Source organism: Bombyx mori, chromosome 11 (genome assembly GCF_030269925.1).
Source record: "Bombyx mori chromosome 11, ASM3026992v2".
NCBI classification, from domain to species: domain Eukaryota; kingdom Metazoa; phylum Arthropoda; class Insecta; order Lepidoptera; family Bombycidae; genus Bombyx; species Bombyx mori.
Window position 1 is genome coordinate 13895694 of NC_085117.1, and position 19446 is coordinate 13915139.

Genomic DNA, 19446 nt, shown 5'->3' on the forward strand with positions numbered 1-19446 from the left:
AGTTCTTTTTATTTTTAATCTTGTTATGGAATGAAAGATCACATTAAAGATATTTATAAACGAAAGGTCACGGTCGAGGGAATAATATGGTTTTTACTGTGACCCAGATTTTTGGCTGTAACTGTACCGATGCTTGTATTCATGTTTGTTCGATAGTACATCGTACTTAACTTATAATTTGCTGTACTTAGGCTTTAGTAATTAGGAAAACATTAAATTATTTATTTACCTTTTTGGTAAATTAAATGAGCGGAAGAACTGTTATTTGATGTTAAGTAGTTAACGAGGTCCATTGACAACGAGTGAGTGCCATCCGCTTGAAGACAAGAATAAGTTATAACAGTAATAGACGATATGGTGGAAGTTACATGCGTCTTTACAATATTTTATTTATTGCTTAGATGGGTGGACGAGGTCACAGTCCACCAGGTGTTAAGTGGTTACTGGAGCCCATAGACATCTACGACTTAAATGCGCCATCCAGCTTGAGATATTAGTTCTAAAGTCTCAAGTATAGTTACAGCGGCTGCCCCACCCTTCAAGCGGAAACACATTACTGCTTCTCGGCAAAAATAGGCAGGATGGTGGTATCTACCCGCGCGGACTCACAAGAGGTCCTACCACCAGTAAAAAAGTATGTTAAATGTATGTATAATGTATAAAGTTTACTCAAAATTCAGGCAACTTATATAGAAATATTGAAAAAATCCTTTCCCATGTATTTATCGAAGATTTATTTTTCTGTTTATGGAATAGTATTAAGTTCTTTCAGGAGACAATACACTATACGATTGAATATGTCACTGCTTTGAAACAAAATTTCGTGATCACACTTATATCGGACCGTCAATTTCTTCTGAGCGAAAAAAAAATGACAATTACTATACAGGGTTTTTGTGGAATTTATTACGAGAGATATCCCAAAGTCATGTTTAATGATTGAAGAAAACTTATTAATTATCTACGGTTTTGTTGACAATAACAATTTGATGGTGTAAATTTCACTGTATTTATTTATGATCTTCGTGGTTCAGAAGAATACGGCTCTCGCTATCTGTCGGTGTATCGAGCAGAGGTAAATTTTCTACTTCACCTGAAAAATAATATTGAAATGATGTACAAAAAACATCAAAGCAATAAAAAAATAAAAATAAAAAAACAAAGATCATGCACATACATTTTTTTAATTGTGATCGTTACTTAATTATTGCTTAACTGGTTTAGTAAATCTATTATAATCTATACTAATATATAAATCTAAAGTGCTTTTTACGGATGTTCCGTTATAACTATTAAGCCGTGCATCCGATTGACTTGAACTTTGGTATCAATGTAGAAAATACATGTACTTAATGGATAGGCTAATATTTATATGAGTGTTGGACTCCCTACACTAGTTGCGGGGGCGTTAATGATGAGAATCTTTGTGGGGTTGAGAAATAATAATGTTAATTTTAAACGCCCAGCAAAGCGAACGGATACAGCTAGTTAATAATAAATTTCTATATAAACTATAAGTGCGATAAATTAAATTCATTAAAGATTTCAAAGTGTCTTTGATTCTGAATCACCAATGTCTTTTTGTTTGACTTCTTGTTTGTGTGTTCGTTCATATTAGTATTATAAAAAAAAAATTGTTCTATTTGAGATGTTGAAAGATGAAAAAATATTAAGTACTTTAATATTACAGTAATGTTTCTGTATTCACAAATAATGCAACGATTAGGACATGTTTACTTCAAATTAAAACTCGATACAGAAGTATGTTTTGATTTACCTAAAAGGCTGATTTTTTCTTGTACTCTCAATTATGAAGTTTCAATTAAGAACTAGATTCTATTTTAAACATAGAATTTTTAGTTTCGTGCTTATAATATAATAGGCTTATAATATATTATTATATATGTAATAAGCTTATACCGACAGTTAAACGAGAAACATTTTTGTTAAATTTCCAGCTATTTGTACTAGATTTCGATGTACCACTTACCGATTCTAACAATGAAATTCAAGGCTTCGCTGTCATCGAGCATAGAGAAAACGTTTTCAACGGGAATGTACACGTTCTGTGTGTGTTCCAGGAAATCAGCGTCCTTCTCGCATTTACAGGGGCGTCTAAAAGAAAAAATAATAATAGGCATCTTACTGAGCCGCAGTATAGAGACTTACGGTGCAGCCGTCTTCCTCGCACTTGTGGTTTACGCTATAAACGAGAGCGGGACAAACGGAAAGGCTCGGTAAAAACAGTAGATTTCGCTAAAACAAGCAAGTGAAACGTTTCGAGCGTGATCCGAATAATAATATTAGTATCCCTCGAAACAAGACAGGTATCGTGTAAAGTGATCTTTAGTTTATCCATTTTCCTTTTTTATTAGATTGAGAGGTGAACGAACTCACGCCCACTTGATTTTTGGGATTAACTGGCCCATAGACATCAAAGCGTGAACGCCTGCACCCACTCTGAGACATAAGATTTCCCTTCGATCTGGAATCATAACAACTTGGCAGTAAAAATCACCGGGACGGTACCTGTCAGTGAGTGCTTACAACAGTCTCTATCATCAGGTAATGTAAGATCGTAGTACGGTATAATGCTGAGTGAAAGTTGCTGTTCATTCTCTGGGGAATCCTTTAGTCGACTTTTTCGATATCCACGGAAAAAAAGGGGTTGGTGCTATTCCAGGCCACACATATTTTGGTACTAAGACTACAAAGGGTTGTGTGGGCGTAGGCATTTAATATTCTGACGACTTATCTCTCATTTAGCGTTATATTGTATTTTAGAATAACAGTTTTAATTATTATTTTGGAAACAGAATCTTTCAATCAATAAAATATGTAGACATAGTTCATAATAAAGTTCGAAAGTGCACGTAGTTGCCAATATGTGTGTGATATTTTGTTAACGATATTTCTGCCGTGAAGCAGTAATGCGTTTCGGTTTGAAGGGTGGGGCAGCCGTCGTAGCTATACTGAGACCTTAGAACTTATATACCTCAAGGTAGGTGGCGGCATTTACGTTATAGATGTCTATGGGCTCCAGTAACCACTTAACACCAATACCACCACCTTAACAGCGATAATAATAATAAAATAAAAATAAGACATTTTTAGGCACATGTTTGGCTATATCACTCGTATTTCTGACCACTCACCATCGGGTTAATCGTGTGTTCATCCGTCTGGTGCTGTCCCTATTACAATTAAAGTGGACTTTGGTGCTTCAAGACAAACAATATCATTATAGTCTCATCGATTTACTCTAATTATGAAATTGGAAGGTGGGTAATCGAACTCTTGCATCGTTACTGTAAAATCCTTAGACATAGAACTGTATAGATTTGTCTTAACGATTATTATTCAGTCTAGTCTGTTTTTGACTATTAGATTATGATGATTCTATTGGAATTTAAGAAATTAATATTATAATGAAAGTAGCCGATCGCTGCCTAAGGCTATCAGAAGATTTTCTGAAAACTTCGTGGAAATCGCCGTATATTCGGTAAGTATATACCTACATACTTACACACACATACATATTACATGTGTACATATTACACACATCGATTTTCATTTATTTTTTATTTTTTATTGCTTAGGTGGTTGGACGAGCCCACCTGGTGTTAAGTGGTTACTGGAGCCCATAGACATCTACAACGTAAATGTGCCACTCACCTTCAGATATAAGTTTTAAAGTCTCAAATGTAGTTACAACGGCTGCCCCGCCCTTCAAACCGAAACGCATTACTGCTTCACGGCAGAAATGGCAGGGTGGTGATACCCACCCGCGCGGACTCACAAGAGGTCCTACCACCATATATTATTATATAGATAAATAACAGATGTTTTACCGGTACACGATCCTTTTGCTCGGTAGATTTGGAAGGAAGATGTCGATTTCGAAATAAAATTTCTCTGCATTGTCATCGTTTACGAGCACTGTCCACATCATTCGACCTGTGAATGTTTTATTCAGCTTTGAATTTTACGAGTCTCGGTAGTAATAAAAGCGTGCATGTGACTAGGAGATGTATGGGAATGGTAGTGCAAGGTAGAGGAGGAAGAAGTCCACCGCAGAAGGCATGGATGGAGTGAGTGATATGAGAGAGAGACGAATGAGTGTTATGATGACGGCATATAGAAGAGAATGGAATAGAAAAGTTCGCTGTGCTGATTTCACGTAGTGGGATAATTGTCTCCACCTTATCCCACTAAGTAGGTAGGTAGGTAGTAATAAAATAATAAATAGTTGGACCGTAGAATCTCATCGTACCTCCTCTTTTATCATAGATCTGGTAAACATTAAAAACTTTTTCGAAGCATCTTAGCAGGAAATAGTTTAGGATCGGCTCTGTCCTCTTAGCGTCCCATTTGTCTTTGACAGTGATGAAGGGCAGGTCAGTGACCTTTTGTTTATGTTCCGAGAAGCAGTGGTCCATCCAGTCGCCCGCGCGCCCCTCCCACGTGCACTCACCTGGGATAACAGTTTTTGGTTAGTTTACGGTTGTATAAGTTTTCTTTGAAAGTTGCAATCCGAGTGATGGTTGGATATGAAAATGCCAGAAGAATTTATGTTCACAAATTTTCGCGAATGTTTTTCGATAAATAATTTCGTTTCTCCTGACCGATTCGCTTTTAAATTTTATTTTGGATTTATGGACGTGTATACTGGGGTTTTTTTTTATTTCTATTGGTGCCTGAGTTCATAGTTAAAGCAGTCTTAATATCACCGCCCACCTTCAAATATGAGGCTAACTGTGCTTCATCGTAGAAAGATCGGAATGATGGTACCGTTTCGTCAAATTAAGGCACACTCGACCTTTAAACTGTATCTCATCCTGATTTTGTGTCAGTCATAAACACGAGGAAGTCATAGATACGGACTAGTCTTTTGAAATAATGATGTCGATTCAGTTCTACTAACTACTAACGTAACTATACTTGAGACCTTAGAACTTATATCTCAAGGTGGGTGGCGCATTTACGTTGCAGATGTCTATGGACTCCAGTCACCACTTAACACCAGGTGGGCTGTGAGCTCGTCCCCCAATCTAAGCAATAAAAAAAAAAGTTCTCCGTTTGCATAAATAGAATTCGATAATTCTTACCGTATACTCTAGCCATAAAGCAGTTTATGATTCTGAACTGGCAGTGCGGAGTGTGCTTCTCCAGTAGCGGGAGCGTGGCGTGTTTTGGGCATCCCGCATTCGTGCACGGGAACAAGACTTTGTTTGCCAACGACTCCAGCACGGCGGAACGGATCGGTGAAAATTCTTTCTGTAATTTTTAAATAGGTTTTATGTGATTGAAGCGTATATACATCACGATTGTTGGCTTATCTATATATTAATACGTGAAGCAAAAACTTTGTTTACCTTTTTACGAAAATTGCGCGGACGGAGGAGTATGAAATTTTCCACACTTATACAGAATATAGAGAAGAAATGCACAATGCTAATATTTTTTAAAATAATGCATAAAATATACATTAAATCAATAAAGAAAACATTACACACACTACCATGTATTTGACGCACACACGCATGCATACTATTTGTTTATTGTCAAACTTTTGCTCTTGACGTCTGTGGTCAAATTGAGAATAGATTAAATATTGTTTGTCTTTATTAATATTTTCCTATAGTGTATTCTTGGCAAAATTTGTGATTATAGAAGTATAATAGTCTTTGAAAATAGATTCATAATAGTGTACAAACTTATAATTTCAATTAATTAAAGTCGAGTTTGGACTACCACAAATGTGTTTAAATGTATCTTTATGTTGAACTGTTCTCTTCTTTTTCTAATCTCTGATTACGCTTAGCTAAGACTAAAAGAAAATCGCCTTGTTGTTTTAGACCAAATTTAGGGTTTTGACTACTGTACTATAGAATTGAGGTACGACGCCAGATTGTAGTCAGACCTAGGTAAATTTTATACGATCTAGGCAGCTCTGTTATCACTCTCAAATAATATTTATAGCTCACTTTAAAAGGAATTAACAGTATTATTAATATCTGTTTCAAAAAAAAAACAACTTACTTTGCACACGTGACATTGATAGCTTTTGTCATAACAAGGACCGCAGATACTGTGTCCGTCCACGCAGAGGTGAATAGGCGGCTTCATGTATTTTGAGCATCTTTTGCACGTCAGGTCTTTGATGATGCTCTCATAATGGTCAGTCTCCAGTAGCGAATTCAGGACTACTGCAAATGCAGATAGATTTTATTTTAATATTCAACTATCGCCAATTTTGTTTATGGCTTAACTTATAACTTAAGTTCTAAAATGGGGAAATAATTATGACGTCTTCTTTGATTTTACATTATCCTTGAGCGTTATCTAAATAATAATAATCGCAAGGGTCAACCACTCCGCAGTGCAATGGAGCAGCCTCGCCTTGGGGACCCGCCTGCATGATCACGGTATCCCTACGCCAGGTAAGAATGATTTAGCAAGAGAAATACGAGAACGTCTATCAACTGTGTAGCATCTCATCACCGCGATTCAAGAATTATTGAATTTACGTGCAGTGGCATCTGTTGATAACAAACTAAATAGAAAAAATCTTACGTTTCGGACGTTTTTTCCCGGTTAGGGTATCCCTCCGTATCGTCCCATAAGGGACTTCGTTCCAAAATTAGATAGATAATAGGTGCTTACATATAATTGTGAGATAATAATATGAGTAACTCAACTAGGCCATCCTCTGCGGTAATTATATGAAATATGGGTGTGTTTCATATACTTACAGCTTTGATGATATCCATATCAGACATCTTCCATGAAGTGCGAACAATAACTACAATAACTTAAACTAAAGCTACAAATGAATAGCTTACAGAACGTACAGAGGGCAAAGAAACATTGATTTTTTTTAAATTACTCGCGCGTCTCTCTCGGACTTTAATAGTATTATATTATGATTGGTTTTTATTAATTATTATTCATGTTAATTATGTACTTATAATTTGTACTTATTGTACACATACTGCTATGTTTATTACTACATTCTTGAATGAGTATTATAACGGACAGTACTTTACGGCCGGAAATAATAAAATTAGAGGCGTCGTGTTATTACTATGGCTTTCATAAAATTATTTAGTATCGCTCACATCATTCCATATAGAATGAGGACTTATTTTTTTGAACGAACTTCCTTATGGAACGATGTGGAGGGGTAACCTAACCGGGAAAAAACGTCCGTCACGTAAGATTTTTATTAGTAATGCCCAAAGTGTACGACTTAACTTTGTAATAACTTACAAAAAATAACATATTTTTTTTTATCAATAAAAAATCATAATAAAAAAATGTGTGCGTGTACTAGTGTACACACGTAAGAAGTGAAACTTCTTTATGGCCTTATTTTTCGAAAAATGATCTACATGCAACTTTCTACATTTTTTCAACTTTCTACATTCAACATTTTTTTGTATTCATGTCTATGATAATAAAATCCTTTTGTTTAAACTTTATCTAATTTAACTTTATTTAACCAATTTCTAGAAAGTTGCATGTAGATCATTTTTCGAAAAATAAGGCCACAAAGAAGTTTCACTTCTTACGTGTGTACACTAGTACACGCACACATTTTTTTTTTTTGAAGTGAAACTTCCTTATCGGCGTTGGAAAAAAATTTACCGTCACATTTTTCGGTTACGCGTCACTTTTTTCCGTTACGCGCCATCTGTTTTGTATTCATGTCTATGATAATAAAATCCTTTTGTTTAAACTTTATCTAATTTAACTTTTTTGTATTCATGTCTATGATAATAAAATCCTTTTGTTTAAACTTTATCTAATTTAACTTTATTTAACCAATTTCTAGAAAGTTGCATGTAGATCATTTTTCGAAAAATAAGGCCATAAACAAGTTTCACTTCTTACGTGTGTACACTAGTACACGCACACATTTTTTTTGTATTCATGTCTATGATAATAAAATCCTTTTGTTTAAACTTTATCTAATTTAACTTTATTTAACCAATTTCTAGAAAGTTGCATGTAGATCATTTTTCGAAAAATAAGGCCATAAAGAAGTTTCACTTCTTACGTGTGTACACTAGTACACGCACACATTTTTTTGTATTCATGTCTATGATAATAAAATCCTTTTGTTTAAACTTTATCTAATTTAACTTTATTTAACCAATTTCTAGAAAGTTGCATGTAGATCATTTTTCGAAAAATAAGGCCACAAAGAAGTTTCACTTCTTACGTGTGTACACTAGTACACGCACACATATTTTTTTTTGAAGTGAAACTTCCTTATCGGCGTTGGAAAAAAATTTACCGTCACATTTTTCGGTTACGCGTCACATTTTTCCGTTACGCGCCATCTTTTTTGTATTCATGTCTATGATAATAAAATCCTTTTGTTTAAACTTTATCTAATTTAACTTTTTTGTATTCATGTCTATGATAATAAAATCCTTTTGTTTAAACTTTATCTAATTTAACTTTATTTAACCAATTTCTAGAAAGTTGCATGTAGATCATTTTTCGAAAAATAAGGCCATAAAGAAGTTTCACTTCTTACGTGTGTACACTAGTACACGCACACATTTTTTTTATACCTCGAATAGAACTTAAAATTAATATTTTTATAATAAAGAACTTCGTTCCTATCCGGTGTCCCACGACACCACACATTTTTTTTTGTTTGATGCGTTCCGCGTCGTTCATCTGATTATGAAACTTTGCAAAGATGATATTGAAAGTTCAGGAAATGTGGGCTCCTGGTATGTGTGTGTTCAGTGGTAAAATATTAGGTAAAATAGCAATAAAATAAAATAAAAATACAAAATTTTAGTAATTATAGTAATTTTAACATATTTCTTCTACAAAATAAATAGTTTTCTGTTTATCATTAAATAATAGTGATTTCTCACTAAAGATAAAAGCGAAACAAAATGAGCCGATATAGTTATGATTTTAATTTTCAAGGAACGCGAATTAATTTTCCGGCACGTGCGCGTCATAAATAATTTCACAAATAAAAAATCTTGTTAGAAAAAAATTCGTAAATATTTTTTTTAACTTACGTCGATTTGTAGAGATAAAGATAGCTTTAAGCGAAAATAATGACTTTTGTACTTACTGTGTTTTACTTTGTTTTACCACTATTATGTACATACATTAAAGTGTTATAATAATAAATAAACAATTAAATTTTCCTTGGATAAAACTGTACCCGGAAATTGGAAACGCTACCAATTTATTGTCAAGAAAAGGATTTTCTTTTATCGTTTCTATTTTCAAAATATGCTGTGTGAAAACTAGAATTACGTTTTTAAATTAAAATCCTTCGTTTTTGCCCGCACGCAATCAGTCATCACCAAAATAGAACCGCGAGCGATTCGTCTAGACATCCACCGAATAATTTTTCAGATCAACTAATCATTTTGCACGGCACATACCAGAACGTCTGGAACGCGACCCACAATATCACAGAATTATCACTGTACCACGGAATAATACTAACGTTTCCTTCCCGCCGGCGAATTAGTTGACGACATTCTGAAAATAGCGCGCCACAACTGACGCAATTAACTAAACAACAACGAACCAAATTACACTTGTTCAGTTCTCGATACACACGTATGCCCGTAAAATGATTAAGACGTAATCGTTTAGCCATTTTCAGTGATAAGGCGTCTGTATCTGAAGTACGATTGTGGCGAGTGCTGGCGACAGTGGTACGCCGGTTATTTGCAGCGCAAGGTCGACGACGGTAAGGGCCGCCTGACCAATTGAGTTCGGCTAGTCTAGCATACGGCGGCAGAGAATAGAAATGTTGTTTTAGTTACGACCGACTTTGAAAATGTTTGCTTTTGTTTTGAGCGAATATTTTTTTTGATAGTTCGATTTTTGAATTAGCTGTCTGATTTATTTATTTACGGCTTGATATTGTAGTTGTGTAGCGTTTGTCATACCGGAATGGTCCCTTAGGCTACCACTGAAGGAAAAAAAAGTTAGTCCATCAAACAAAGTCTCCTAGTGTTCATTGATGTTTTCGAGCTATTTTTTTTTTTATTGCCCTTGTAGGCAGACGAGCATAGGGCCCACCTGATGGTGAGTGGTTACCGTCGCCCATGGACTTCAGCAATGCTAGGGGCAGAGCTAAGCCGCTGCCTACCGCCAAACCGCTGCCTACCGATACCTATATATGAAATAAACATTCAATATCCTGATCGCTTCTCTATACCGAATATCTAATAATATTTATCACTCCACAAATTGTCATTACTATCATTTAGTGCCGCAGTACACTACAAATTATCTTTAGTGTTAATTAGTGTTTTAGATATACTTAGTATTTATTATACTATATTTAGTTATTTAAAAAATACATATAGTCTTTAGTATAAGCTCCTGAGTTTTCACGTTTACCCATACACACAGCCCACTGAGTTTCTCACCGGATCTTCTCAGTGGGTCGTGATTCCGGTCTATTAGCGAATTCTCTCAAGTTAATCCCGTGAGCTCACCAACCCATTCGGGCTCAGCTGGAATAGATCCTTAGGCTTCCAACGAATAAGCAGAAAACAAAAACAAACAAACAGTACAATAAAAAACAAACAGTAGAATAAAACGTAGGACTTTAAGTGTGTCCATGACTTGTCTACACCTAAAATACAATAGCCATTGTCAGTTTATATTAAGGGGAAGCTTATAGAAGTCAACAAAGGAACCCAACTTACCGGACTTTCGACTTTCCGAGTCTAATGTAAGCTGCGATTGTGTGACCAGATTCTGCGACATGATCAATCTGCAACCCAAACATTGCATACATAATTTTAAAACATTCATATTCCAATTACAAAATAATAAAAAAAACAGAATTCGATAAATTTGAAAAACTAGCGCCTAAAAAGTTCAACAGATGGAGGCCAACATTTTTTGTTTTATACGCACGTAGAACATTAAAACAACACCTCATTTTCGTTGCGACGAAATTTCAAAACTGCCTAGTGTGAAATCGATATAAACGACTTACACATATAAGTTTGTTTGTCGACGAAAAAAAAATGGCTGAGAGCTAGGTTACCATATTATTGCGAAATTTCATAAGTAAATTTCATTTTTGACCGTTCGTTTATTGCTTATATTAGTCTCTTTTTAACGAAACCCCTTGGTCACCGTTGATACAGTTAGCGCTTTATGTCGATAATACGGTTGCCACCCTAGTAGGGACTTGTACATCATCGCGAGGAAACTTAAGAATGAAGCCAGACTCTAGAGTAATGATTCCGGAAATGGTGCATCTGTCTACTCGATGATGTGCAGGCGAAGTAAAATATCCCTTACAAATAAGGTGACACTCTACAAAACTTGCATACGTCCCGTCATGACCTATGCAAGTGTAGTATTCGCTCACGCGGCCCGCACAAACTTAAAATCACTCCAAATCATTCAATCCCGTTTTTGCAAGATAGCCGTCGGAGCCCCGTGGTTCGTCAGGAACGTCGACCTCCATGACGACTTGGACTTAGAGTCCATCAGTAATCTTCAGTCGGCATCGATGCGCCACTTCGATAAAGCGGCACGACAGGTGCTTTTAGGCACCTCAACCACCGGTCATCGTTCTCGTCGAACCCGTCGTTTGCGACGAAGGGGTCCACGAGTAAATTAACCCTCAGACATGGGCCACTGAGTTTCTCGCCGGATCTTCTCAGTGGGTCGAGTTTCCGATCTGGTGGTAGATTCTGCGAAGCACGGCTCTTACTAGGGTTCGTGTTAGCAACGTTATCAGGTTTGAGTCCCGTGAGCTCACCTACTAGTTAAGGCTACGCTGATATAGACTCTCAAGGCTCTCAGCTTAGGTAGGAAAAAAAGATACATCTGTGATCTATGTGGACTGTGATAGTGATGCGGCCAAAATAACTCATTCTCGTGGCCACCACTGGCTATACCCTTGAACTGGCTCATGCAGCGGTCAGTCCTAGACATGCTATGATGAGCCCATAGATAGAATACATCGTGAAATCGTGGAATTTCATTTGATTGATTATATGAAAAAGAATAAAAGTGTTTTTTTTAAGTACCTTTCATTAATTTTCGTCCTTCGCGAGCGAAACCGCATCGAATAATATGCGACATAGTATTTAGTGTGCGTGTTGATCAAGCTAAGATTGTCGGCTTATATTTACTGGTGCTGATAAAATTATCGGTCGAAATACCGCATTGGGCTTACGTAAACATATTATTACGATATAAATTATGAGGTGATTATAGAATCACTGTCGTATTATTTAAGACTAGAGTGCATTATCGATAGAACATCGTGGATAAATTTTAAGCATCGAAATTGCTTTAGAGCAACAAAAAAGCCGTCTACCGAAGAACACATTATTATTTCACCATGAAAGAAGAAAAAAAAGATAGCATCTACAGCCTGTGTAGGCTTTGACATTGAAATTTACATTACGATGTTATTTATTCATCGTGAAAGTCGACATTGTGGAACATTGTGGAATCATGGCCTGGACGTGTAATGAGCTTACATTATTGTATTGACTGGCCCTAATTCATACTAATGTTAAAAATGTAAAACATACAAATGTTTGGATGATTATTAATCAATCGAACAAGGGTGAAATTTCACACAAATATAGGTTATAGCTTGGATTATGGCACTTATTATAATAGTAAATTACACGAACCAGGTAAAAGAGGAGATATTTGCTATAGTAAATGAAATAGTATGTTTGCTGCTTCGTGGCTCTACGTACTAATGCATCTACAAACAAAACAAGTTAAAATAAGCCAGAGAGTGACACAAGCACTCCTATATCCCTGGAAAATGGCATTCTTTCTAAATTAGATGGTTAATGCGTGCAAAACAATGGTACACGTCTAGTAAATAATAACCGTAAAAGCATTTTTATTCTTTTAATTAAGGTAATTAACAAATATGCTAAGAAAAAAATCATGCTATTTTTCATTATTTTTTTCATGACACATAGAACATGAGAAATAGAAGAATTACAATTTAATAAAACACAGTTGTCCGTGACCTCAAATTCTCTGAAGTATTCGAAATGTCGGGAAAATAAAATGAGATCAAGGTGTCAAAGTAGTCTAACTATGCTAACTACGCTAGTAAAAATCTTGATCAAAACTTATTCTTATTCTGCTAAGGCCCCGTTTCGATTGTAAAATTACTGAATAGTCACTACGCGCATGGAATTCAAGAAGCACGAAAACTTCTAGCCTTACATAACAAAAGTAACATTATATTATTTCGAATTTTATATTATTAAGTAATACGATGCATACATATTTATGGGTAATGTAAATTAAGATGTAGAAAATAGATAGAATAAATTTTAATATGATACTCACAGAAAGCAAAATAAAACTAAGTGTTAGTCTTGATTCACACAAAATAATACTATGCATGTAATATTGAGTGTTATCGAAAACTAAAGCAATTTATAATCAGGGGGAAATGATAATTAAAATGAGTCAAAAACCTGATTACATCGATTCTCAGATTACCAACAACCTTGTAAATACCAAAAACATAGCACCGAAATTCAGTAAACATAATAATGGGTAAGGTTTACCAGGATTTTAGTGATGCTAGCACATCTAAGCCCCTGTCTATTGTTAAAGACTTTTTTAAACATTTTGCTCAATAAACATCACGGAGGCGAAATAATAGTATGTTGGGTGGCGTGTGGCATAAATGGCCTAGAAGCTCAGTGAGGATGAAGGCAGTGGTTCCATTTAGTCAGGATAAAGCCTGCTGAGTGAATGCGCAGCCATAAGGAAATTATGCCACCATTTTAATAATAAATAGGAATCTGTAGACGCGTAATTTGCAGATTTTAGTTGAATCAATTTACTTATTGATGCAAATCATTAGTCCGCATTACTCGATAATAATATTCTGCAGGAGGAGTTCAACATACATAGTCTTCGAACTTGGGACATTCCACGTGAGTTACGCTATTCTCTGGTAATTTAAATGAATAAGTTGGGCCAGCCATACATATTTATGTATGTCTTGGGGTGGGATTTGACCGATTAGGTGGAAAAGCAACGTAGGGATTCTTAAGTTAACCCAAGGTATCGTTCCCAGATCCGGTAAAACAGCTTTACAGCCAATCTAAGCACTGGCCATTTATTTTGAAAGCTTAATTCTAGATGGTGAAAAAAATAATTTTGCAGTATTGATGAAAGAGGTATTTCAGAAACCAATAAATTCAAATAGTTTTCATCTGTCAATAATTGATCAAACTGTCAATAAACAATAACTTCTCAATCTCGTTAGCAAGTAAATTTTGATGGGCATAGTTTAAATGCGGTAAATTATGTTAGGGAAGGCATCAACGCTAATACGGTTCAATTTATAAAGGATTACCATTCTGCCAATTAACTGATAGCATCAATTTCACCCTGTTTCAATTCAAATCCCTAATATCTTTCCAGAATGTTACAATGGTTCGTATTTTACTAATTGATGTACAAATGAAGGCCCATTTATCTTTAGATGACCTACGATAAATTAACACGTTCACTGCGGAACAGGCCCAAATCAGCCTGCCGCGGAATTTCACCTGGTGCGGACGAAGAAAACTATGTCCCTCTCGCTGGTGCGGAACGATTATCTCAGGTGTTTGTAAAGGTACGACAAAGACAAATATATATTTGAGATTGTGGTCAAAAGTATAGGTGTTCCCTATAAAAACATCACGGCAGGCCTTTATCGGCCTATCACGCACTGACGGTAAAAAATATCAACTCGGTGCGGGAGGAGGCCTATTGTGGCCCGCCGTCCCAACAGGCTGTTGGCGGCCCGATACCGCACAGAGCGCCCGCCTCGCCAGTTAGTGTTGGGCAAGCTATCGGAACTGACGTACGTCACGTTTTTTTTTATTCCTTAAAATTAAACGATGTCAGGCAACAAAAGAATGATAAATATTTTGGAAAATAAATTAATTTGCGGTGCAGATAGTGATAGTGACAGCAGTCAGGAGATATTTTCCTTCAAGAAAATGAAAAACTGCGGGAAACCATGAAGAGTTCCGAGGTGAAAAGGAAAGTAAAAAAAATTAAAACATACTGCAGAATGTGCAAGCAAAATCTTTGTGCGAAATGTTTTAAAGACAGCCATTAATAAATAATTAAATAAAAATTTTTTATTTCTTTACTTTAATTCTGTTTTATTTTCGATATCCCCTTATTTTTGTCTTTCCCATCACTACTAAAAATACTTTCTAGTGCGGTTCTTGTCGATATCGACCCGCCACTTTCCCTGGTTTATTTCTCATTTTCTGTTCGGCAGATCCCGGGGCGAATCAAATCTAAAGAAGTTGGGTTCAAGGTTTTTCCAACAGTCCAAAAACTGTTCACCTACATTATGTTTTCGCAAAGTTATAGCAATTTAATCTAACCTTGTGCTGACGTGTCGAAAAAGACCTACTACGCACTGGCGGAAAAATCATTGGGGGCACAATTTGGCCCGCCGCCGCACCAGACAAAGGTTTAAGATTTTACTTGCCGCAGCGAACGTGTTAAAGGGTTCTCAAGTCGTCATGAAATTGAGGTATTTATTCATCATGGATTTACTTTTTCGATGTATAAGTTAAAATCTTCTGTTTATTAGAGAGATGACTATTCATTATTATTGTGTTTCTGTAAAATAAATATTCAATTTCCTAAAGCAACATTACGCTGTTCTTTAATTCGGTTTTGCTTTCATGCCCATAATTATTCACATGGGACACAACCAAACAGAATTATGTAAGAACATATTATCATTTTCTTGAAAAAAAAAAAAAAAAATTTTTTTTTTTTGGTCAGGAGGAAATCGCCGGACTTCCGCCCTCCCCTGGGGATGGAAGGCGGGGCATGTCGGAGTCGAACTGACTAAAACCTCCTGTCGCTCAACAACCGGCATCCGAACCTCGCATGAGACAGAACCCATGAAAAGGCAAAGGGGGGAAAGTGAAGCGTTTAGTGCGGAGCACATTTCTCCCATCACCCTCCCCCTCGGGACGCCGGACCAGCGGTCGTCGGCGCCACGACCACCAGCCCTCTCGGTCGGCAGGCTATCCGGAGCCCGCCTAGATGGCGCCGGTTAGAATGGGTTATCCTACGGAATACCCCGCTGGGTCAGAACCAGCGTGGGTCGAGGATAGCCGGCCTTCCATCACCCGGATGCTCTTGCGTAAAACGCGTGCAGAGCAGCTTGCACGTCGTCTTCTTAGGCCCCCTTCGCCGGTCCCCAGACCGACATATGAAGGGGACCCGGTTTTTTTTTTTTTTTCTTAGTATCTATCGTACACGATAAATAAATAAAAAATGAAGGCAGTTAATAACGCTACATTGGGTGCAGTGTAGATATTTTTAAAATAAAAAATATGATTATTGTAACTTACGTGTAGTACCAGGGGCATTACTATCATTATAAGTCGTCGTGGACTAAAGGATAAGACGTCCGATACATTCGTATGTAGCGATGCAACGGTGTCTGCGGTAGACGTGTACCAATTTTTCTATAGAAATACGTACTTAAGAAATGTTCACGATTGACTTCCACGATGAAGGAATAACATCGTGTAATAAAATCAAACCCGTGAAATTATAATTTTCGTAATTACTGGTGTTAGGACATCTTGTGAGTCCGCACGGGTAGGTACCACCGCCCTGCCTATTTCTGCCGTGAAGCAGTAATACGTTTCGGTTTGAAGGGTGGGGCAGTCGTTGTAACTACACTGGGACCTTATAGTCTAGTCAACAAGTTCAAAAACGTGTTAAATAGACATAAAGCTCCTAAAAATATGTACGATAGCTCATTGGATGCGGAATGATGTCTACAAAAATGTTTTTTAAGGGCTTATTAGCACATAAAAAATTGCGATTGTTATAAACAAAATAAGATTTAAAAAAAAAGGAATTTGGTTTTTCCTTAATAATTTCTAAAATAATGATATTTAAGGAATTTTGAAAAAGGATCCTGAAAGAGGAGGAAATTTCCAATAAAAAAATTCCAACTCCCGGAATTCTATCTCTATTATTTATAAAAAAATTTTAACGCTGAAAATAGCGCTCCGCGAGGTCGTTACGGCATAGGCGCGCCGTCTAAAAAGCCGGTATATCACCTAAAATAATTTTTTTATAGTATTAAATAACAATTTAAAAATTTGAATAAATTATGGTGTAATCTAAACACTTGAACGAAAAAAACCACGGTGAAAAAAAAATTTTGTATCGATTTTTCAAAAATTTACACCATTGTTAATTAACTAACTTTTTCTCTCAACAATCTCTGATTTTATAAATTACGGTATAAAAGTTTCAATAATTCATCTATAATTTTTTCCCTTCGTGGAGCTCTTAAGTACTTAATAAAGAATTAAGAAAAATAGTTTTTTTCCGTAATATCTTAATATTGCTGTTTTTTGCATCTACCATAGGTATTAATTAACATTTAAAAAAATAAATTACGCTATTTGTTAAGAAATGGTTTATAAACAAATAAAGTATTTTGGGATTTTTTAAAAAAAAATTATTACCGTCTTATTGTATAGGTGAAATAATTATTTTAAACAATTAAAACATTTATTTAAGAAAAAAATTTTGTTTAAAAAAATCATTATTTCACCTATACAATAAGACGGTACATTTTTTTTTAAAAAAAATCCCAAAATACTTTATTTGTTTATAAACAATTTCTTAACAAATAGCGTAATTTATTTTTTTAAATGTTAATTAATACCTATGGTAAAGGAAAAAAGATAGAGATCCTGAAGAATAAAAAATCTCTAGCAAGCACGTCATATTATATACAAGAAGATTATCCCAAAAAAGTTTTGGAGACAAGAAAATCTTTGAAAGTTACAGTGGAAGAACTCAGACAGGAAGGAAAGGCTGCAATCATTAAATACGATAAGTTAATAATTTTAGAGGATAAACTACCAAAACAACATCAACAGTCCAAAAAGAGAATGCTCACACCGTCTCCAGTTACTCAAAATAACGCAAAATATAAAAAAAATAGAGAGCAGAATAAGTTAAGCAGGTCAGATATAGCTAGTTTCTTCGTTCCACAAACCGACAATGAGAAGCCCTCTCAGGTAAGCGATTCTAGAAATCATTAGCAACGAGCCCTGCCCTCTTTGACTCTCCCAATCCGGCCAGTCACCGTGGGAGCAGTAGACTGCAACCCTCCAGCTAACTTAAAAGAAAAAAATACATCTCTCAACATTGGCACATTCAACGTTAGATCATTAAGATCAGAACATAGATATGTAGAATTGACGTATTAGGCTTGGCAGAAGTCAGGAGAATGGGATGCAATATTGAAGAACATGAAGATTATATCTTCTGCTACAAAGGAGAAACGCCAGGCTTGTATGGTGTGGGCTTCTTAGTTAAGAAAGAGCATAAAAACAAGATACTAAGCTTCTCAGGCCTATCCGAACGCGTGGCTATGCTGCAGATTAAATGTAACAATACGACACTGTCAATAATACAAGCCTACGCCCCTACAGAGAGAGCACCAGAGGAGGATATCAACCTATTCTACGAAACTCTAGAAACAGCGCTAAGCCAGGCAGGCAGACATGTTCTTCTTATCGGCGACTTTAACGCTCAGGTAGGTCAGACAAGCACGAACGATAGTATAGTCATGGGAAAATTCGGATACGGAAAACGAAGCGAGAGAGGGGAAAGGCTTGTGCAATATGCCTTGGAAAACAAACTATCGATCATGAATACATTTTTTAAAGCCAGGAAAAATCGTAAATGGACATGGCTGTCTCCCGATGAACATACTAAAAATCAAGTAGATTTTATTCTATCGAACGAACCAAAAAAGATAAGGAAGTTAGATGTTCTCAACGCCTTAGGATTTAGATCAGACCATCGCCTAGTCAGAGTTACATACATGCTAAAAAAAGAAAAGGAAAGCAGAACAACATTTAAATCACAACCTAAGCCCCTCAAAACAGAAGAAGATATTAGCTGCTATTTGCAGAACTTAAAACAAAACATACAAGAATTGAACACACAAAACGACGAACACGACGTACAAACATACTACAATACATTAGAAAATGTTATTAATAAGAGCATGCTATCAAAAAAGAAGGAGCCAAAAGTAGATACTGTTGGAAAAATTCTCAGTAAACATACACTGGATATGCTCAGAAAACGAACAGAACTAGTACAAAAAAAAACCAAAAACTGAGGAAATGAAAAAGGAATTAAGTACTTTGTATAAATCAACAAGCAAGGCCATAAAAAAAGATTACCAAAATCATAGAAATAGAATAATAGAGGAGAACCTACATAAATTTAGAAGTTCCAAAAGAGCATACAAACAGCTAACAACACACAAAAACTGGATCCAAACCCTAAAAACAAGCACCAAAGAGACCAAAACTAGAGACAGTGTAATAAATTGTGCTACAGAATTTTTTA

General features: G+C 35.8%; 2 protein-coding genes across 4 annotated transcripts; one reads left to right on the forward strand and one right to left on the reverse strand.

Moving 5' to 3' along the window:
* Positions 1 to 918: 918 nt before the first annotated feature.
* Positions 919 to 13625, reverse strand: LOC101735671 (zinc finger TRAF-type-containing protein 1). 3 transcript variants are annotated; one of them, XM_004932906.5, is made up of 8 exons: positions 13357 to 13625; positions 10713 to 10780; positions 6043 to 6209; positions 5109 to 5277; positions 4274 to 4474; positions 3852 to 3957; positions 1991 to 2115; positions 919 to 1093 (listed from the first exon to the last, which is right to left on the reverse strand). In XM_004932906.5, exons 2-8 carry the CDS (start codon positions 10771 to 10773, stop codon positions 1011 to 1013), a joined length of 912 nt encoding a protein of 303 aa, XP_004932963.1. In that variant the 5' UTR covers positions 10774 to 10780; positions 13357 to 13625; the 3' UTR covers positions 919 to 1010. The 3 variants fall into 3 exon arrangements, with proteins under 3 accessions (XP_004932963.1, XP_004932964.1, XP_012551617.1); XM_004932907.5 differs by lacking the exons at positions 10713 to 10780; positions 13357 to 13625 and adding an exon at positions 9494 to 9962; XM_012696163.4 differs by lacking the exons at positions 10713 to 10780; positions 13357 to 13625 and adding an exon at positions 9429 to 9533.
* Positions 13626 to 18310: 4685 nt separating this feature from the next.
* LOC119629071 (craniofacial development protein 2-like) lies at positions 18311 to 19213 on the forward strand. Its single transcript, XM_038013659.1, has one exon. The coding sequence runs from the start codon at positions 18311 to 18313 to the stop codon at positions 19211 to 19213; it is 903 nt and encodes a 300-aa protein (XP_037869587.1).
* The last annotated feature ends 233 nt before the right edge of the window (positions 19214 to 19446 follow it).